This window comes from Nipponia nippon, unplaced genomic scaffold (genome assembly GCF_047370975.1).
Source record: "Nipponia nippon isolate SJK-2023a ecotype South Korea unplaced genomic scaffold, ASM4737097v1 scaffold_2, whole genome shotgun sequence".
In the NCBI taxonomy this organism is placed as follows: domain Eukaryota; kingdom Metazoa; phylum Chordata; class Aves; order Pelecaniformes; family Threskiornithidae; genus Nipponia; species Nipponia nippon.
Window position 1 is genome coordinate 15,485,936 of NW_028262336.1, and position 22,737 is coordinate 15,508,672.

At 39.0% G+C, this 22,737-nt stretch overlaps 1 protein-coding gene across 12 annotated transcripts in view; it reads left to right on the top strand.

Annotated features, from left to right (window-relative positions):
- Positions 1-22,737, top strand: part of CRYBG3 (crystallin beta-gamma domain containing 3) — a 94,769-nt gene that overhangs the window by 43,319 nt on the left and 28,713 nt on the right. For 8 of the 12 annotated variants that reach the window (XR_015704412.1, XR_015704413.1, XM_087755833.1 and 5 more), the window contains 9 exons: positions 423-5,403; positions 6,367-6,414; positions 6,774-6,889; positions 7,939-8,086; positions 14,484-14,623; positions 15,972-16,086; positions 17,271-17,306; positions 18,399-18,532; positions 20,315-20,438. Coding sequence is in view for 8 of the 12 variants with exons in the window: in XM_087755833.1 (XP_087611959.1) it covers positions 423-5,403; positions 6,367-6,414; positions 6,774-6,889; positions 7,939-8,086; positions 14,484-14,623; positions 15,972-16,086; positions 17,271-17,306; positions 18,399-18,532; positions 20,315-20,438 (5,842 nt within the window). In the remaining 4 variants the exon portion in view is untranslated. Of the gene's footprint in view, positions 1-422; positions 5,404-6,366; positions 6,415-6,773; positions 6,890-7,938; positions 8,087-14,483; positions 14,624-15,971; positions 16,087-16,481; positions 16,510-16,595; positions 16,740-17,270; positions 17,307-18,398; positions 18,533-20,314; positions 20,439-22,737 lie in introns of those variants that run through there. The other 4 variants (XR_015704414.1, XR_015704415.1, XM_087755836.1 and 1 more) reach the window with 4 other exon arrangements.

Genomic DNA, 22,737 nt, shown 5'->3' on the forward strand with positions numbered 1-22,737 from the left:
TTCGTACAGTAATTATTTTCAGTTTTAAAGTATAGGCCTGCTTTAGCAGGGTATAACATCTTCACAGAAGTATGCTTATTTCTGTCACTGCGAGTGTTGACTTGCGGTGGCATTTGTAAATAGTAATTGCATTGTCTAGTAGAAAGCAAATGATAGAAGCTGGTTATAACAACATCTACTTTTTGCTTATAGTTTAAGTTGGCTTTTTCAGTAAAAGGTAGTGTATGTATCATTTTTGCACAAACCCATATTTAGGAAGAGCAGAAAAAGGAGGAAAATAGTGTTGTGTGCGATCTACAGTTTGTGCTAACCTGTGGAGGAAAACAGTATTGTACATCATCTGCAGTTTGTGTTAACCTTTATTATCACACTAGCTATTTAGATAGTCTTTTTTGTGCTGATAATGGTGATCCTTGTTACAGGCAGATGCAACAGAAGCCAGAAGCACCTGCAGTCACTTATGCAACATATCGAGGTTCTGCAAGGATTAGGCAGCTACTGAAGAATCAATCGGAAATATCTGAAAAAGGAGAAGAAAGTACTGAGAACAGAAATGGTTCAATGGTCAAAGAAAATGGAGAAATCCAAACAACTGTCTCTCCGAAATCAGGACACTTAAAAGAAAATGGTGAAGATGAGGGTAAAGATTACGAAGATGATGTCATAGTAAATTCTTATGCAGTTAAGATGGGAGTGAAAAAGTCTGGTAAAGCTCAGCATTGCTTGGGTAGCAGTAAACGTGAAATAACTGCAAACACCACTACTTCATCTACTGAATCATCTCATGAGATAGACTTAAAACATACACCTGCTTTAGCTGCAACAAAAGTTGAAAGGACATATTCACTGGATTCATTACTGTCATCTAGTAGTAGAAACAATGAGATCCTAACCAGTTCCACTTCCCAGATTGCCAATTCCCTTAATGTGAGTTCTGTAAGCGATTTGGTTGGAAAAGAAGTTGAACTGCTGGGAGAAGCAGTAGCTCAGTTTCAGGCAGACAAAAATGGCACTTGTAACTTTATTAAAGAAAATCATTGTAGTAAAGCAGCTAATAAGGAGTCCCCAAAAGAAATGCATGATCATTGTTTACGTTCACCCAAATCAGAAAATAAGACAGTTAATGAAGAACTACAGGTGAGTAAGGGAGAATATTGCTGTAATCATCAAATGGATAGTCGCTCGGAGCTAACGTTGGATGTCCAGATGCTTCATTCCAGTACCACTACATTTCAGCAGCAAGCCGATCAGCATACAGGTAGTGCAAATAAAGATGGTGATCCAAGCATATGTGATACACAGAAAATTGTGGCAGCTGTAGAAAAAAAGCAAAATCCACAGAACTTTCTTGCTACTGCTCTTTTACCTTTTAATGAACAAATACCCACTTCACTTAGCATGGAGTCCAGAGAAGAAAAATGTATAGCCGCGGATAATTTAACTGCTTCAGTGTCATTTATTAAAAATTATGAAGATACAGTCATGGGCAGAGGGACTTGTAATGAAGAACTGAGTGAGTTAGGGAAACCAATGCACATACAAAATGACCACCAGTTAGTCCTTGCGGGGAATTCTAAGGATACTGCCACATCGCAGACTGGTTTACCTTGTCTAGAAACTGAGGGTGTGGAAACAATGAAGGTTTTATCTGAGGTTGCAGTGGAAAGCCTTGTCAATGTATCGTCTTGCATCCATGGGGGTGTGTGTGTGAAATCTAATTCCCATGAGCTGATAGCACCTCTCTCTGTTACTTATGAGTTGCCTTTTGAAACTGGAGGCTCTTGCTCAGCTTCTCTTCGTCCTAGTTGCAAGACCGAAAATAAAACTATAGGGAAAAGAGAAGTCAGTTTAAAAGATGTGAGACAGACTGTTTCTCATCCTGATCTTGAATGTGAGAAGAGCAAATCCTTTGAGCTGGTAGAGATGAGCCTCTCGGAAAGCTCAGTTCCTGTCTGCAACTGTGGTCCTGTTTCCGTTGAAACTGTTCAAGACGTTCTTGCCAAGGCATTAATTACACTCACAGAAGATAACACAGCAAAGCCTGCACCTTGCCCTTTAATCAGCATTGACAGGACAGATGATCGTACTCCTGCTGCTTCTAAAATCGACAAGACTGGTATGACTGAAGTTGCTCTTGTTCCTTCCGAGTGTAAGGATTGCGTCTCTGAACTTTCCTCTCATATTTCTAAGTCACAAGAAAACATTCTAGAGGTTCCTTATTCTGCCTTGAGGTATGGGGAAAGGCCTTTGACCAACAATTCTGCTTTCATGTGTGAAAAAGATGTTGATGTGGACATCCTTTCTGAATCTCCTCCTGTTTCTGAAGATAGGTGTATTAATTTTTCTTCCAAGAAGGAAAACAGTAATAAGCCTAGGGTATCACCCACAGTACTTGATTCTTCATCTGACAACCAAGGAAAAATCCCTTCTCCTGCCACTAGCTCTGAAAATGGCCAGATTGCTACATGGTCTGCTGCTTACGAACAGGACAGCTTTATTTTTCCAGCTGCTGAGTTTAGGAGCATAATCCCTGAGGACAGAATGACTGAGGTGCCACTTTGCTCAGGAGACCCGAGAGCTTCGTGCCTGGCTGGTTCTCTGGAACCTGAGCTTACTCCAGCTATGCTTGATTGCTCTGCTGCTGGAGTAGATGTGGGGGATGTTTGCATCCCCAGGCCCTCTTCACCTACTCTGGGGTCTAGAGAAGCCTCCAACCTTTCCATTTCTGCCTTGGAAGCATTGGGCATTGCTCAGGGGAACAGTTATTCTTCCAGTCACAGAGCTGGTGATGGGGCAGAGGAGGCCTCCTCCGCACAACAGGCTGACGGCGGTGTCTCGGCAGAGGCAATGCCATCAGCCATCTGTCCTTTGAAATCTTTGGAAGTGGCACCCAAGTCAGCCTGTACTGAGAGTGTGGGCAGAAATGCTGTGGGACAGGTGAATCTGGGTAACTGTGCTTCTGCTATCTCAGAAGCCCCTTCTGTGACAGATGATCAAACAGCTGCTGCACCTGCAGAGTCAAGTGAGCTCCGTTCTGAGGAAGTACGGGAAGATACCAATATGAAGGGACAAGAACGTGCTAAATTCCAAGATGCTGCCGTTTTGCTTAAAAAAGCTGAGGAAATAGTGGACTCAGTTTTACGCTTGGCTATAGAAGAAATAATAGCAAAACAAGCCATTGGTGTCTGCCAGCTTTGTGGGAGCAAGGATGGTTTAATAAATGTGGATATTCTAAATGATCAGAAAGCTGGAACTGTACAGCTGGAAGCAGAAGAAATCCAGTCAGCTGTGCAGTCATTAAAACATTGTAATGAGAGCAGTGGAGGAGGCTCATCTTCACTTACAGGAAATGAAACAGTGGATACAAATAATCAAGATGAAAAGATACTACCTTGCATCCCTGATAAAATTGACCTACATAGTGCACTAGCACTAAAAGCAAAGGAAATAATTGATGAAGTCATTAACTCAGCCAAACAAAAACTGGCATCCAATCAGTGGCAAGGCAGTGAAAGTAAGAGGCCTTCTGAAAAGGTTGATCCTAAACCTAAGGCTGAAACCCCAAAGATTTTAAACACGGATGTGAAGTTACCTGCCAAAACACAGGAGCCAACAGAGAAGGTGGAAACTCAGAGTGTAGCTGTAAACTGTGGAAAAGCAGAGTGTTCAGGTCCTCCTCTACTTCCAAATAGTATGGAAAATAGCATAGATTGGCCCCAAAGAGGTGAGAAGATACCAAATAATGCATTTACGCGTCAAAGAAATGGATTTCTACCCACTGGTAGTTCAGCAAGGTCAGAATCAGATCTTATGACACCAGCCGAAGAGAGACACGTTAGAAAGGTGTGTGAAGATCCGGCTGCAGCAGAGTTGTGTGGCAAAGCTGGAGTATCAGCAACTAGTAGAAAATCTGATGGATCTTTACATTTAATACATAGAGATGCTACTGTGATGGAAGAGATGCTTCTGTCACTGCAGTTAAAAGATTTGTGCAATAATACAAATATGCCAGAGTGCACATTGCTGCCAACTGTAAATGTTAATTTGTCATCTTTTATGCCTGATGAAGAATGTATCAGCATGCGGAGTGAATCTAAAGACAAAAGCAGTCCTCGGGATTCTCTGGAAAGCAGTGCAGAGGACAGTCCGTATGAACACTGCGGAAGAGAGGCTGCAGAAGTAGCTGCACAAGTAAAAGCAACCTTAGAAGACTCGAAGGCAGTGGAGAGTGAAGAGGAACTAGCAGAAGGGGCAAGTGAGATAGCAGAGGTTAATGCTGGATTAAATACACAGTTCACTGTACCTGGATTGTCTGTTATTGGAGAGGACAGTGAAGGGAAAAACTGCTTCAGTGTAGTTTTTGCCCAAAATAATGAGAATCCAAAGCAGCTACAAATGAAGGACCAAGACATGAAGAGAAATTATCAGCTTGAAGAAAATGGTCTGGACTGTAGCGATGACATGAAGGAATCAACGGATCTTTTGGCCTTTTCTCCACTAATTGAACAGTGGGAAAACAGTTCTTTCGCTATCATTTATGAAGGTGCCCTTCAAACTGAGAACAAATCTGTCTCAACTGATGATATGCAAACTGGTTTGCTTTCTTCTTCTGTTCTGCCTTTGAATAATACAGAGCATCTCATGTGTGAAAGAGCGAAGAATAAACATGAGCCAGCCTGTCTTTATGGGAAGGATAACAAGTTGAATGAAGCAACAGATAGCCGTAGCTCAGAGTCATTTCTGAGCGTGGAGGCCAAGCGCTGTAGAGTATATCCTTTCTCTTTGTCTCCAATATATGAAGATGACAGCTCCCAAGAAGACTTACTTTCCACAGACGTGTCGCCAGAAGACCGTCCTAGTGGAATATCTAAAGATAATGTTGACCACGCTTCTGTGCTGTCCCTTCTCCAGTCAGTTTCTGAGCGCTTACAATTTACTACTCAGTTCACTAAAGAGGACGAGGAGGAGGGAGTGGAGGACGAGGAGGAGGAAGAATCATCATATGAAGAAAATGTGCTTGATGGTGAGAGAGAAGAAGAATGTCTTTCCAGTCAGTGGAGAAGGAATTTAAAAACAACCCTTGGATCAAATGACCAGACTAGATCTTTGTTTCCTGAACAATCACATCTTCTTTCAAAAGAACAAATTGACTCTAAGGAACAACCAGAACTGTTTCCAGATGCGGCTTCTCCCAGTCAAACACCTTGTAAGTCAGTTTCGCAGAAAGCTGATGTTGCTCTAAAGCATCCTTCTACAAGTGTATACTACCAGTATTTGAAATCTGCCAGCAGTTGCTCCTCTGAGAAGGTGACCAGGTTTGGAAGCATTCTCCAGGATATGTTGCAGCCAAAGATTCATCGGTCTCAAGACAACTCCATGCCAAAACTGGGAGAATTGTCAGCGGTAAGATGTCGTGTCACATAATATTAATAATCAAAGTGATTAGCTCAGATTCAAAATTGCTGTCTCCCTATTCTCTTTTCTCCCTTCTTAATTCTTTTATCATAAGTGAAAGTAATTAGGCTAAGATCATAGTTTTTAAAAAAAAAGTCTGCTGATAAAATAATTTTAAAAACATAGTATTCTTGGTTCAGCACACAGATGAAAGTGACTTAATGGTAAAACAGAAGATGTGAAAAGAAAATATAATAGGAAAATATGCATAATAGCAAGTCTGTATAATAGCAAAACACAGACTTGTCCATGCTAAGGACATTTCAACCTGAAGATGATGGAATTGCCTTTTGTATGAAAATTTTTCTTTCGTTTCTTCCACTTCTGAGATTAGTAGAGCTGTGTTGTCCAAAAAAATATAAATATCTGCTTACTGGGCTATTTGATTGTTTCATCAGAGTCTTCTACAAATTGTAGGTCAGTTAGCAAGTAAGGTAGCTGCTTCCATAAATGAGCATTTCTTTTTTTAGTTTATTTAAAGCAATGGCAGATGAGGATATGGAAACAGTGCTTCCAATATTTAGAAACTGAAAAGGCTGCATAGACCAAATGTATAACTGAAGAATAAAGTCTTTCCATGATGCTGGGAATATTTCAGTCTGTGTTAGAGGTCTGTTTTGGTTTTGCCACTGTTAAGACATGCAGTTTATTGTTTGCTGGGAAAGGGTCATACATTTTCAGAAGTTATAACTTCCATAATAGTTCTTCCTTTCTAGCACTTGCTGCTTTCTGCTGATTGATTCTGTTAATCTGTTTACACCAACTCTGAACCACAGTGAAACAAATCTTGGTTGTTTCTGCTAGTGACAGTTGCATAAATTTATAGGAATAGTGGACCCAGAATAATCTGTCTATGCTTTGTGCTACTGTTGTAGATGTTAATAGTTGTTTTCCATGTCCTTTTAATTTCAGAACCTCATTGACAGGGCAAGTCTCAAATACAATCCAAGACCAGGAAAGGTAAGCAGAGTTTGTGTCACACAGATCAACATGATAGATGGAATAATTTGTTATACCAAAATTTTTTAATAGAAAGCCTCTGAAGTTTAGTCTAGTTTTTCCGTATTTTAATGGTGCATATGCTTGCACGTGCTAATAATGAGATTATATTATTAAAAATCCTACCACTAGTAACTTTACTGTATTTCTGTCAGCAACTGTTGTTTTAGTTCAGTAGAGTGTTTCATAAAAGAAGAAAATGCGTAGCATGTCAGTTGAGTGAGCACAAAATGAAATAGGTTTTATTCCAAGCGAAAAATAACTGTCTGCACTGTATGTTGAAATGGGCCTTTATTCGTATGCATTGTATGTTGTTTCAGATTATTATTTATGATATTTATGGTGACAAAAGTAAACAAGAAGTTCATTCTGATGTGTTGGATACCACGTCCTGGATCTTTCCCATTGGAGCATCGCTTAGGATAATTAGAGGATGGTAAGAAATCAAGGTCATATTTAAATAAAGTCTTTCCAAAAGACTGCATGCGTGTTTCTCTTATATTTTCATTTCTTTTATTTATGACACATCTGATCTGCCAGAGTGTCTTTTTCTTTCTTTATAATTATACTGATACAATGAAAAATGCATGAAACAAGGCTTCAAATGTTGCAGTACAAAAAATATATATTGTTTCTCCTGGGAACTAGCTTCAAACAGAAAGTTACTAATAGAACCACAAGTAAGATAAGATTTCCTGCCTGAAGTGCTGAGGCAGTACAGCCATAATCAGCACTGGAAGCATATGTGTGCCAAAGAAAATGTTTTGGGGTTTTTTTGATAGTTCAGTTTCATTATACAGTATCTATTGCAAAAGGACCATAAAATGAACAATCTCAGCTGCTGTTTGTAATGTAGTGTTTAGAGGAATGTGGATGCAGAAGGATATACAAGTACCTTTAAGGCAGATTTCGCAAGTGTTTCTCGGTTTGCTTTGGGAAGCTGGGGCTGGGACCATGCCAGTTGTTGCATTGGAATTTTATTGGTGGCATTTATCATGAATGTTTCTGACTGTCAGCCATAGTAACAATGCATGTCACATTTATGCAGTTTTGAGGCAGCCTTGTTTGGTTTTGCATACATATTTTTCATGTCCTAAGAAATATGGAATGCCATTATTAGTATGTTTTATGCCTTGCATAGTATCTGCCTGAACAGAACGTGTTTTGATGTGTCAATTAACATACTTGTTCTGGTAAAATAGGGCTTTTTATTTACATTGTGTTTTAGCTGTATTTTTATACAGTTAATATTTTAAGTTATGCTAGGCTATGTCCTGAAGGAGCACTATGTATTTTACTTTTAAAGCACAGAAGTACAAGCCCCATATTTATCTAAAGTGAATGTGACTACTGAGGGACAGCATAAGAAAAGTCTGATAGTTGGCTTGTTAAGAAGAGCTCATTACAGAGCTTTCCAGTAAATGTACTGTATAAGGACAGTCTTACCTAACAGCAACAACTCAGTTCATATCATCGTTATTACAGTTGGATTTTTTATGAGAAACCAAAGTTCCAGGGTCGGAAATATGTACTAGAGGAAGGAGAGACTGTGCTGGATCACCTTTGGGATCTTCCGGGTGTGAAACATCGTCGAAGAAACCTCACAGTTGGTTCAATCAAACATGTAACAAAGGTATAGACTTTGCTAATAATATACTCGCATAAATAATTAATTTCTGTTGGCAATAGTGGTGTATTACTAGCAATGGACTATGTGTGTATGCTGTGTTTCTGATTTTATTCAAATCTGCTATGAATCACGTTTTTCACCTTCAAGATAAATTCCAGGGCTTTTGCTGAGCTAAATTTCTCTTTCTTCCTGAAGGTAATGAGCAGATGGATTATCTTTCTCTGCCACCACCTTTATCTGACACAGTGACTCCCTTCCTTTTAGATGTGTGCCTGTCCAGTTAATTGAAATTAAATGGAATCAATTCATATTTTTCAAAGAGGTGTTTATCTTAAGCTTAAACTACCTACTGTGTTTGTGTGGCTTCTTTTTCAGAAGTTAGTAGTTGGGTTTCCAGTTGCATTTGTACAGCATAGTCTCCAAAAATTACTGTTGCTCCTTCTACAGCTTTGTGCTGTCTGTAGGGGTTCCACGTGGACAAGTGGTACACCTACAGCATCTGGCTCTGCATACAGCCAGAAGTTTAAAAGGCGTTTTGTTGAAAAGATAGGAATCAAATGCCTAAAACTAAATATAATGCATCCATTGTTATTCAGTGAATGAGGAATATATTTACCAGATCTTGTGATTTAAGAAGACTTAGTGCCCTTGTTGTTCAGCATAACATTCCAGTTATTCACAGGGCAATGGCCCTTTACTGCAAGTGAGTTATCATTTGTATCGCAATGTGAAAGTTTTTCTGAAAAAGCGGTGATTCTCTGTTCTCTGCTGGTATAAAGGCAATTTTAAAATTGATAACCTTTTTGTCATCAGGACAGGGGCATAATGTCTTAACAATTAGAAATACCTTTTCATTCTCTTAAAGATTTAAGATTTAATAAATAAATTCAAAAGAGGCTGGCTGAGGGCATGGATAATGAAGTTAACATTTATTTGAGCTAAACAAATTAAAAGCATTTGACCAATATGGAATATGAATATTGATCAATAATATGGAAGGCAGCTAAATAATTACAGAAATACCACAATAACATGTGGAACTATGGCCTGAAGCTGAGGGAAGCTGGGTGTGCCTTGGGTATCAAAGAAAAGCCTTGGATAGGAAAGACACTCTGGTTAGCTTCATCATGCTTGATAAAAATCTTTGTAATACAGCTAAGTAGGTGTGCATGTTGTTGTTCTTCCAGCATGTGGTTCATTTGTATGGAACGCAGATGGAAAGCTTTGTTGCAGTACACGAGTTCAGTAATCAACCCTGTTTCTCATGTGACTTAGACCGCTAGCAGGTATGGTTGGGTGGGAGGACTTTTGCTGTTAGTCCATAGGGCTGTATGGAGCTAGCGTGGAACTCACTAAGCTGGGTTTTGTCCTCTAAACCTCGATTCATGAAAGCATCCCTCTTTTTTAGGTCATACTTCAGCTGCTGTGGAACTACTTTTAGAAGGTAGTTTGCCAAAGTGCTACCTTATTTGTTTATTTTTTGTGAAAATATAGGCATTATCTTTGACTGTTTCTTTTTCAGGCAGCTCGTGCGTGTGTGATCTGCAGGATCACATGTTTTACTGTCATTCTCTTTTTCACAGGCTGGGTAGCTCAGTGGCTTTTCTCCTGCCTAGTTTGGTCATACTGGCTGTGTGTCCAGGCTGTCTGCCTTGTCTTCTAATTCTTCAAGTGGCTTTTTATGGTGCTTGTTTAATGGCTGCTCAAATGCCTTCAGTTAGCACATTTGAAAATTGCCTAAATATTTGAGAAGAAAATGTCTTGCCAGAAGAGAAAAACAGATGTTTACTAAAGAAACTGTAGGAGGTACATTTAATATTATTTTTATTTCTTACTGGCAGATGTTAGTTTGCTGAGAAACAGTCTGCCAGTAGCTTTGTGCTCTGATTTGGCTTCAAGCATCCACAAAAAGCAGAGGTTGTGTTAGTGTTGCGGTTAGCTTGTGGCTTGACTTACTGTAGATATGCATTATATGTATGCATGTGTGTTTAATTTGAAGGAATTTGGGGGGCGGGGGGAAGATCCCAAAGGAACAGATCATGCAACTAGTAAAACGAAAACCTATTTGAAATAATGAGGAGTCTGAATTCTACTAAGGCAAGTCAACATGAGCCTAAGCTAGCAAAATCTGCTTGAAAACGCAGGTTCAATGCAGGTCCTGCAGCACAATCTGTTTAGCCAGGTCAGTTCTCTGGTCTAATGCAAATGCATATATTGATCTTAAGGAATTGGAGGGCTTTTTCTATCTATTTCTGGAAGCCCAAAGAGAGTGCTAAATGTTACTTTCTCAAAAAACAAGAGCTGAGAAGAGTTGCTGATGTTTCCATTTTGGTGTAATCTTGTAAACCACTAGTTTGCAAGGTGACAGGAGATCTGAAACAGCATTTTATAATCTCCATCTGCAAAATGATTAGGCAGGGAATACCTAGATTCCTTGTGGACTCTCCTTAATCAAAGCTCTTTGTAATGAGAATGTTCACAGTATTACACGAAGGTTGTGTTTCTTTTGTTTGTGTGGTTTGCTAGGTGAAAAGAAGTTATTAATTCAAGCAGGGACTACTTTGTCAGATGCCATAGGAAGACACCCAGCAGCTTCAGATTGTCTCATTTGCTAGTTGGTATTTACAGGAGAGTAATCATTAATTTCTTAGCTATTATTTTATTTTACTACAAGCCCTGTTGAGTCCTGTAGTTTGGTTTGGTGGTGATGGGTGATAGCAAGAGTGGTACAGAGCAGAATAACTGGGAGAAAGAATTATGAATGGGTAAAAAAGGCTGGAGGACCAACAGAGAGTAAGATTTAAAATAAAAAAAAATGCTGCAGAAACGGATGTGCTAAGGACAAACCGTATATCAAAAGTTAAGATGCGTGTCTAGACTGTATTAAAAAGCAATCGTGTGAACACCAGAACTAATTAGGCCTGATTTTCAATAGACTCTTTTCTCATCATTGCTTTGGCATTTAGTTTAAGCCAGACTTTAGTCATTCTTTGTCCTGTTGTTGACATAAAAGGCTACCCCATTTAAATAGGCTATTTTGATCGCTTCAGTCGCCACAGCTTACAACTCCAAGGAGAAGACCTAGCAGTGCTGAAATTGTCTACCCCTGCTGGTGCTGTTAGGGCTGTAACCCTAGATCCGGAAGAAGGGTAAACAGCCAAGACCACCTTGAGGGTGTTGAAGGCTCTGGGTCTCTCACTTATGGTGGAGCTCTTGGTCGGACTAGAAAAATGTCAGAGATGCCACTGAAGAGTAATATTTAATGCTAAGGTCTTGAGGGTCGTCTTAACCCTCTTCAGAAGAAGCCTTAACCTTTCTGCTGAGGGGTGTGTTGCTGTTTTGGGAAGTGTCTGTTCGCTGCAAGCTAGTGCAAGTGTTCCCCGTGCTTTTGTAAACATCTCTGCTCCCAAAAGACTATGAGGGAAGCACAAGCGCTCCAGGATGACTGTGTAGAGGTAGGAGGAGAGTACCACAGAGTAAAGGAAGACAGAGTGGGATGCCTGGAGGCTGTGACCTACCTAAGCATTTGCTGGTTGTGTATTATCATTGGAAATTAACACAACTACCTAATCTGTTTGCTGTGCTTTTTATTCTGTTTTTGCCTGACGTGTCAGTAGGATAATGAATATGGCATGAGTTTTGGCTGCTTGTGATGGGAGTGGCAGGGCCGGGGGCATATAGGGAGGAAACTTTCCAGTTTGGGATCTGGCCTGAAACACTGTGGTAGTAGTTTTGCATGTGGGTATCTTATTTGAAAATCTTGATGCCTGGTAAATGAAAGGGCTTTGGACTGAAGGATCTAGTTCTCAACCTGAATGCTATCATATTTGTGTGGTTTTCATTTTCTAAAGATGGTGGCTTCACTGGGAGTGTTTAAGAAGCCTCTGAAAGTAATGATGCCTATTAAATATGCTCAGGCAAATATGAACATGCTAGGGCAAATATTTACCAAGCTAAAGTTTACATGCTTAAATTATATAAATTAATGGCATAGTACTTGAGTGTACATCTGCAAATCCATAGTGTTCATCTCATACAGCAATACTAAATTTTACCATTTTCTGCAGTCCGTAAATTAATATATGTAAATTGAACTCAATATTTAAGTCAAAATGTATATTTGTGATTTTAAAAAAATGTGCTTAGAAAATATAATGTACTTCTTGCTCGAACGTATTACCTTTAAAAATAGATAGTTGAATTGCTTTTGATGAAGACCTCTGTTTACTATGTGACACTTTATGGAAGGATTTTGTGGACTTAATCTAGTACACACAAAAATGCCATTGCAATGAGTAGAGGTTTTTTTTATGACTGTCAAAATCTGGCTGGAGAGAGATGCTGATAAATAGGAGAGATTTTATTATGAATACTTGTGCTTTACCTGCCCTTTGGAGAACTGCTACATTCTTCATCTCTTGAGGTGGAGCCTGCCTCGTGAGCTTCAGAGTCAGGAAAGCAAACTTGAAAAGAGAATACAGCAGACTGGCTTTTTCCAATCTTCAAATGAAAAAAAAACAAAACAAAAACAAAAAAAAAACAAACAACCTCCTACTGAATTAAAATTAAACGTACTCTGTCTCATATTCTGTCTGAGCCCACAGGCGAAGATACTTTATTTTGCCACTTGTCTGGTCTTGTAGGTACTTTGCTTCAGAATTTATCTGAAACCATTAAGAGTCTAGCATTGTTATTTTTGGAATTCTCATAAGTGCAACTTCTGATTTTACATATCAAGCTTTATTGTTGGATTCACAGATTTCAGCCATATCATGTATCAAGTATTATTAGGGGGGGGGGGGGGGAAAAAACGAACTTCAAATATTTCTTAACTGTGATTTAATAAGATTCATATACATATGAAAACTATGAGGACACTTTTTTTAAACTTGTCTAGCAATACACTTAGAATTGAGGAATGGTGTTCCTTAGCATTTTGCCATGAAGTGGCATTGTACTAGAAAATCTATTATAATTGCCACATTTGTTGCTGACAGTTAAATAACTACTGAAAGAACTTTGCTAACCAAGAAAAGGCATGTTTCTAGGTGGGATGTTACTCCATCATTTGAAAGCTCCACTCAAAACCTGTGTGAAAAAGGAGAGCGTGCAGGTGTTGTCATGAGATGAGGTGCTGTAATTTTAAAAGCTTTTGTGCTCTGTTGCTGGGTTTCTCTGTAAGGTCTTGTGTTTTGCCTTTCGAGTTTGGCAGAAGCCACAGCTGGTGTGGGATCTCTGTCATGATGTGACCCTGCCTGGGTCCTCAACAAATGCAGTAACCAGGTGCTTCCCTGAGGGCACCCTCAAGGACAGCTTCTCATCCTTCTTCTCCAGTGCACATGCAAGGGGCATCTTCCTCCAGCCACCTTTAGGACTTTCAGGATCTCTTTATGCTGTCCAAGCCCTTTGGCCTAACACAAATGGGCCCGTGGGTCAGGAGGGGAAGGGTGCTGTGAAGTTATCACTGAGAACTGAAAGTTTCCAGCTACAGCTGAGCAAACTCTGTAAGCACATGAGCTGCATTTCATCGTAATGGGAAGGCTGTTCTGTAATGCACTGCTGAAGCAGGGCCTTACAGAAGATCCTCATTGATTGATGATGTGTTTGAATGCTGGGAAACAAAGTATTGGCAATGCATTTTATATAACTATTATGAAATGAGTGTGGTTCAATAAAATCCCTGCAAATTCTAGAGAAGATCATGTGTTCAACAAGTTGTTCTCCAGCGTGGTATCTATCAGTAGAAGACCTTCAGTAAGGTAACAGAGGTTGTTGCTCTGTAGTAACAGGAAAATTGCTTAAGTGTCTACTTAACAAAACAAATATTTTCTAGTACTGTTCTTTTTTTTTTTTTTTTGTCTAAAATGCTGTAAATTTACTTAGCATGACAGAAAATTGAATTCATATGGCTTGAAACCATAGTTGGATACATTACAGAACCTAATTATCACTGAGAGAGGGAGGGAGGCAGGAATGTAGTAGACATTTCTAGAAAGTTTTAGTTACACGTGCATCATATGTATCTATGTGTGTGTTATGGAAGCACTGCAATTAGACAAACCATGCTGACTTTTTTTTTTTTATCAGTAAATACTGTCAGATCTTTTACTTGGCAAGTATTTAAACTGAGCTTTTTGAAAGTAGCCCAATGTGCATAAATGCATAGTTCGTCTTTGAAAGTTAGCAGGAGCTGGAAATTTACTTCCCTTAGCTTTTCTAAAAATGCCAGTCTTCGTTAAAAAAAAAACTAAAACCCTTCCATCATACGAAGCCTGGAGTGAGGTTAGAAGGGTGAGAAGACAGGGGAAAAAAGAAGGAAGCGTTACCGGTCCTTCCCCTGCTGCGATGGGGCAGACGCTGGAAGCGCGGATCAGCCTCACCCTTTGATTTGTTTCCGCAGGACTGTGGTGTTCCAGAGGTAGAGTTCTGCCTGGCAGCTGGTGGTACAGAGGGACTTCCTATCTGCGTACAGGGTGCGGTTGCCAATTTAGAAGAACTGGATGTTGAGAAAAACCCTTATATAAGAGTCAAATCAGGAGTGTGAGTACTGAACCTTTTTAATAGCATTTTGCCAGCAGGTAGAGGGGTAACATCGTGGGATGAAAGTCCGTCAGCGATAGGAACAATATTTGGGGGGCGGGGGTTTACTACAAATCAGTTAACATACACTAGATAATCCCAGCTCTACACTTCAGCATTGTGCTATGTGGGCTCCCAGTAGTGGAATCAAATTTTTGAAGGCATTTTTCCTCTAGTTGCTCGCAGAAGTCTTCTATAATTCCATCTTTGAGTAGCTTTATAAATAGAAGAAGCAGTTTAGCTATAATTAGCTTTTAGTTCATTGGACAATAGATACTGTCTCCCTAATCACCCACCCTGTTACAACTATAACACTATGACTGAATACCAGAAAATGAATATTACATCATCCAAACATTTCTCAAGCTACAGCCGTATCCTGACTTTCTAGAGAGAGGTGATGCAGTATGATATGGGCCCCTTGGTAGCCCAGCATTCCCTGTATTGAGCAGAATAGCCTGTTTCCTGGGTAAATGGCCAACACTTCACAGTTCCTGAAGTTTGGGAGTTCTGCGCCTCTTCTCATAAATTGTTGCAGAGTGACATTAGCTATTCTGTTACAAGACTCTTGAGTTTGCCTTTCCACGTGAGCCAAGCCTTCCTTCCCACAATCTCGCAATATGTCTGTGAAGCTTGAGGTGGTGAAGGAATTAAAAACAGTCCTGTCTTAGTTTTGATAGAACTTAGTATAACTGCTTATGGTCTGTGTGTGTAGTTTTAAGAAAATCGTCTTCCATGTGGCTCAATGCCTTCTCCTCCGTTCCTTACTTGGTCTACTAATCCTGTGTCCAACTTCTGCATTCAGCTTTCTTTTTGATATAAAACAATCTGAAGGAGTCTCAGCATTTTTAATCTTCATGTCAAAATTACGGTAGCCTGCTTTCCAAAGGAGCATTGTAAATCATTGCATTTTAATAACTTCCACTGAAAAAATGAAGTGGGATTAATGTTAGAAGCCTTTTAATTCCTAAGGTGTCAATCCTAGGTAAAATTTGATGCAAGTGTCTCATCCTCAGTACTGACATTGGTTTTGTATACTCACAATGTAACAAACTGGCCTCTTAAAGTGAGTGAACAAATTGGTCATTTTCTGCTTTCATTTATGTTTAGCTTGGACTGAGAAAAAGTATCTGAGATCATCTTAGCGTTGATGTTGCAAGTGTATTTAAATATAGCTTTGTTTTGATGTGATGGCAGTATTTAAAACATGTTATCTAGCTCCTATGAGTACAAAAAGGAAAATAATAAGATCTTTGTATTTGTGATCTATCTAATGAGATTAATAAGTCCTTTATCCTTATTGTTATAGATGGCTTGCTTATTCAGACTTTAATTACAAGGGAGAGATGAAGGTTTTGGAAGAATGCAATTTACCATCTGAAATTCCTTCAGCAGATGTAAAATCTCTGCGTCCCTTAAAAATGGTGAGGACTTCAGAATTCCCTAATAAGTTGTGTGCCTTCCTTTTCCTGTTGTTGCTCCCCCAAAGGTTTTGATCTAAATATAACTTAGGTTCTAACATCCTTTCAGGGTTAATCCTTATACATGTAACACTCATCTCATGCCACAGTGCATTTGTAGTGTTGTAATGGCACAGCGGTCGCCGCGGCTTGCTGGGCTTCTGCGTCTGCCCAAGTAAGACCACATAGTCAGAGGGAGCGTCTGATTCACTAGGACATCTTCCTGAGAAACTGCTGTTGTTGAGCGGAGATCAAATAAGACAGAACTGAAAGGCTCTTAATTGTATTGCAGCCAACACCAATTCATTAACTAAAAAAGCTCTTCAGAAGTTGTTTACTTTCTTTTCTTAATGGTACAGCTAGAGTCTATTGGGGGTGGAAGACCAGGTGAGGAGTTTATTACCCAGTAGTATTCCTGTGACCATGCATTGCACAAAAATATTGGGAGGTGCAGCTAATTTTTGTTTTGATAGACAGCATGCAGATCTAAATATGAGAGAGATGTGGAAGGGTATAACACCTAATTCTACTGTACACATAACAACCCTACAGAGAGAGAGTCTAAAAGCCACAAAGGAATAAGACCTGACAGCTGTCTTTTTAGTCACTCATGGGAGGTAGGTGTCTTATTCCCGCACAGAACATGATTCACTAACATTTCCAGAGAAAATGCATTTGTTTTATTTGCTCTTTGACCATAGACATGAATATGTCAGCCTATATTTTCCCTCTCTTCTGGTGTTTATAGTTTCTTAGTGTTTCACCATTTGTGCTTAAGAAACTTGAAATCTATACAACAAAGCTTTAAAAGTTAATTTTAAAAATTGGTCAATATAAATGAGTTTAAAAACACATGGTAAATATTTGCTTTAGATTGCTAATAGACAATGAAGGAATATTTTTAAATTGCTTGCATGCCTACAGGCTTGTCAACGCAAGCCTGACCTTGTTTGTAGGTCAGATTTATGGTGTCCCTGGCCTTTATAAATTATCAGACTATTTAAACTAGTGTTTGATTTGGCCAACACTGAAAATGGTGAATATAATTGCAAAGACTTCATGGTCTGATGGTACTATAAAATATGTGCCAAAGCATAACTTTAATTTTTATATAAATACCTTTCCCCCCCATCTTTTTTTTTTTTTAGGGTGGACTAAAGGTAGAAATGCCAATGAATGTCAAGGTAAGCACTGAGGACATTGAGAATAAAATATGAGCACACCGGACATATAAAACCTCTATTTAAGCTGTTTTCTTTTTGTTGGGTATGGGATGTTTGGTTAAGTATTCAGTGTTTGCTGCTGGAGAAAAATTCACTAATGCTGTCGAGCCCACTTTCTTACTAGTGTTCCATGAGATGTAAAAGTAGTAGTAGTTTGTTTTTTAGCTATTAGGAGAATGTGAGTTTTCTATAGAAGAATTGTAAAACAAAATAAAATGAGCTTTCCTGACTGACACATCCGTCAATGTAATGGAAAGGGATCAGGAGAGATTTTCCCATTTACCGTACCAAGTTTAAAAAAAAGGAGGGGGAAGGAGAGGAGCAGGAATAGGACCCTTGCTTCTTATACACGATCCCAATACAAGAGTTGTGAGTGAGACCATGACCCTTCCGTGATTTGAGAAGCAGAAAGCTAATCCAGAGTTATTGCTCATTTTCCCTCCTTTTTCTAGTTCTCCACAAAAATGCTGATGCTTTAGGTAACTTTTAATTATACAAATACATGCAAGACTCGGACGTTTTTCTAATAAATATTGCAATAAATATTAATACTACTAATAGCTGATCTGTGTGATTGGGCAGATGAGGAACCTCAAGAGGGTGTTAACCGCAGACACTGAAATAACTTCAAGGTACAAAGAAAGACCTCTGGTCTGCTTTTGAAGGATTAAGCTCAGTGTGTCTAGCTGTGACCAGGTAGGATTCAGTGCAGGCTAATATACGCTGCCCAGGCACAGGATTACAGGATAAATCACAGTCATATAGCTGCAGAGTGCATTTATGTATATAGAATTGTGTGAATAAGTATCCTTCTGTGGAAATGTCTGCACGTAGCCTGACAAGCCTATCTAAATCCAAACAGGGTCTCTTCAGCTTCTAGGGCGCTCAACAATCAGAAGGGCTGAGGAATGCAACCCTGAATTTTCTTCATAGTGATGGCTTGTTGGAGGGGGAAAAAAGGTGTCTTCCCCATCCTGTAGCAGTACACGCACCCAAACTTCAAATTACTATTGAGGGCATATTCAAGGCATTGTTCAACATCATGTTTTCTAGATAATAATATATGAGAAAACTCACTTTGGAGGATGGTCCAAAGAGTTTTCAGAAAACGTAAGTTCTGTCCCAGCTCTGTTTGGTTGTGAAGAGGAGTTTCAGGAAATTGGATCAGTACGTGTAATTGGTGGAGTGTAAGTATATTTCACTTTTATATTTATTTACTTTAAAATAGGAAATCATAACTAAATGCTAAGACATGCTAGCTAAGGGGTGCTTAGAATCTCTCACTGGTAAAATATTTTGAAAAGAAAGGAATATATATTTCTTATGTCAATTATCAGCCTTTGATAAAACAACCTCTCCATATGGCTTATTAGGGGAATATAGAAAGATAAAACCAAGTGTGTGAGACGTGTGAAGTCAGCGTTTACCATTTGAATGCCGATAAACTAGGGCACTTTGTTGCTTAATGACATCATTCAGACAGAGCTTTAATTTATATTGCTTTATACTTCTGATAGTCTCTACTTAATTTACTGTAATGACCTTGGGTAGGTGTGGTCAGTCTTCAATTTGACATTTTAATGCCTCTGAAATCTCTAAACTGTTCTAGTGTCTTAATGGTTTTCCTTTGCCACCTCTTGCATGTTGTCTGGAATTAAGAATCTACCCTTATTTTCCTTCACTGAGGCCTCAGATTGATTCTGTGTTGCCCTGCCCCTCTCTCTCATAGGCACACACACGCACAAAAAGGGCTGAGTAACACAGTCCTTAGGTGGACTGCTCACGAGGCAGGCTCAGCTATTCTAGAGAGCTACCAACTCCACGCGTTGTTGTTTCAGCCTCTCCCAAGACCCAAAACTGTTTGAAAGCATGCAGGATGGTTGCTTCTGCCAAAAAGCTTAGTGATAAAATAGTTTTCAGAAACTTTTTTTTGTTTCTTAAGGGATTTCAATGCTAATACTTCAGTATAGATTCAATAACATACATCCTTCCAGGCTGTTGCCAGAATCTTACAAACACTAAATTCAAAATAAACTTAATTATAAATACTCAAATAATCTATTCATAAATATGTTATGTATTTGCTATCTGGGAAGCCTCAAATTATTAAAAATCATTCTTCTGTCTGTTGTGGCAGCTTTTATTTTTAATACTGTGGTAACTTAAACAGCTGAATTAATGTAAACCAAATGGTACTAAAAGTAAAGCTATCCCTGCCTGCCAAATTTCAATGCTGACAGAATTTGTACAGCAGTTCTAATACTTACAAGGGAGCTTTAATGAAAGAAATGCTTACAAGAAAGAAGGAGGGGGAAGCACTTTTCCATTGTTGATGTGGAAATGCCTTCTTTTAATCAAGCCTTATCTATTTGTTCAAAATACTTCAAAAAGTTTTATTCCCTTAGTGCTAAAACATATTCCATATGCAATATATTGTATATATTCTGTTCACTTGTCTATTCATATATATATGGTTTTAGGTTAGAGCAGGAAACAATATAAGCGGGTGAAATTTTGTTCTGCTGAAATCCATTAATTTTGTTACCAGCTCCAGCAAGGGTAGAATCTCATTGTTTATTAATACACCGAAGAGATCTGTTGCTTGGTTTTTATCATTGACAGTTGGTGGCTTACAGTATTTTGGCCACTAGATACATACTCACCTCTGTACTACCGAATATTGGTATTGGGAATATGGCTGACTGAGAGGAGGTACACGGAGAAGCATCACACAAATAAACTGCTGTTGGAGAAAGAATCACATGATGGGATTTTGATCCACAAAGAACACTTCATGGGTGCCTGTTGTGATTTCAAACAAGCATTGCTTTGTTTGTTAGCTGAGTCTGTGATACTCATTTTAGTGTTCTTAGGATGTTCTCTTCCCCTTTTATTTGTTATGGAAAACCATGTGTGTGGTTGTTTTGCTCTTAGTTATTTCTTTCTCTTTTGTTGTGTGGTTGCTGTAGATGGGTTGCCTATGATAAGGAGCGCTACAAAGGCCGTCAGTACTTGCTGGAGGAGGGAGATTATGAAGACAGACACTCATGGGGGGGAACTGACAGTCTCCTGTCTTTCCGGTTCCTTCAGGCTGTAAGTACTTTTATGGATTTCACACAAATTATGCACAGCTCTATACGTGAAGAGGAAGGTTATTCTTGTATGTGGTACAGCTGTCTTGGGTTTAGTCATCTTTTGCCCAAGTTCACTCACATTCTTTTCCTACTTGCTGAAATTCAGACTGCACTGTATACATTGTAAAGCGGAAGCAGGTTCTAAATAGCCTTTGTAAAGTTCATACAAAGAACGTATCCTGCAGAATTCCTTGTCTACCTGCCAGATTTTCCAAGTATGTCACTTCTGCACTTCAAGCTATTTGAATCTCTAGAACAGAATTTTCTTAAAAGTTTTACATGCATAAGTGTACAGTGTAGTTCTTTATTAAAATAAAAATAGCTTTTCAACACAGCAGCTGTTGCAAGCCTTAAAACAGCATTACCCTCTGTCTCTGTGATTTTTGTGCCAGTAAATTTTGGCAGCAAAAATAATCATGGTGAAAAAATCCCTGCTACTAAAATGTGTTTAGTGGGGGCAAAGATTGAAATAATAATAAAAACTATGTTAGAGTCCAGTATAGGAAGCAAATTTAGACTTGTCAGTGATGGGGAAGCATGGCATTAGAACTTCTTTATCATTTCCTTTAGTTTGGGTTGGGTTTTTTTATCTCTTTGGGCGTTTGAGGATTTTTTTTATTGTAATAAGAACTCTGTGAGCTTTAAATACAGCTGCAAAGAGTGGCTCCTTCTGAGAATTAGATTGTTCACTCTGAGATTTCTCAGTCTTGCATACTCAGATTACTCATCTCATCTGAGGAGACATGATATTCACGAGCCAGGAATTTTGTGAAGTTTGAAGATAGCCATTTAGAGCAAACTCATTGTCTCAACAGTCATTGGTTTTTTGTTTGGGTTGGTTTGTTTGTTTGTTTTAAAAAAAGTTAATGTGAACCCAAAAAGGCCATGCTTAAATTCACAATTTGCAGTTTTGATTTTTATGAAAGACACCTAGGGAAAGCTATCTTTATAATCAGAATCTATCATATACCTTAAAATAAAGATAGGAGAATAAACTGAATTGAAGAAAAATGTCCTCCTCTAAATAATTTATTTTCAAGTTTCTGAGAAAAACAGGCAGGAATTTTCTTCAAACTCCTCATTTTGAATGTGCAGAATCCTATTCAATTACTGACCAATCTTAGTTTTTCTTCTCAAGCTATACATAGGATACTTGAATAACTTAAATTGATCTTTTTAAATCTTCCTCTTGGCAAAGACATAATTACAAGCTTAAAATTGTGCACATGCCTAGCAGGGATGACCTTCCACGTGTATGCATGTATGTAATTTGACTCACGCCTAGAACAGTCAGGATGCTCAAGTCATTAACATTCATATATCAACATATATCATTCAAAGTGGCATATAAATATATATCAATATGTATCTATTGATAATAAAAGTAAGTAATACTTTTCCTCAAATTGTAGCATAACTAAAGGCAATGAGCTAGCTGCCAATAAAATGACTAATGGCACTGGCATTTTGTTGTTCGGCTTGACCAACAGATTGACCGCCTCTCTCTGATGTGCAATACATAAGTCAGCATTCAGGCTTGCCATATCCTCCCTTCGTGACTTTGTATACGATACTTAAGGTCAGGATTTTAAAAACATTTTAGTACCAAACCCTTGTTTTTAAGGGGACCTGGGCAAAAATCCATCACTGCCCAGCGAACGTACTAGCTCTTTTCCATAATCTCAGAAATTCTGTCAGGATAAGTGCAGTACAGTAAAGAGTTGTGATGGTCTCAGACTGTGCGGGAGTGTCCCTGGATATCGGATCTTTATTGCTCTTCCCTAGAAATTCTGCTTTAGTCAGATGAATTCAAGAGTCTCTGTAGAAGATTAAGGATTTTGTGAAATGTAGCTGAGCTGCATTATTCATGGTCAGCTTAGGTAGGGAGTGGGGCCGGGCATTGGCCCTGCTCTTTATACATACTCACTGGTGTGGTCTCATGTAGGGGCCAAGCCAGTTAGACTTTTTTTTTTTTTTTTTTTCCCCTCAGGTGTGACACCAGGTGACCGTGACTGTGTTGGCTTTAAGGCCAGCCCAGACCTGGAAACAGTTTAGCCTGGCTCACATGGCATGAAGCTTCAGCTAATGAGCCCTGTGTACCTGAGTCAGATCCAGGCAGAGTCAGATCTAATGTCTTTGTGCCGTGCTCCCAAAGCAGGGAGCGTGGTACAGAAGCACGTAAATGGCTCTGCAGAGAGCCAGGCTGGGTACGGCGTGCCTCATTAGCCTGTGTCAGTACCGGCTCTGTCAATGTGGCT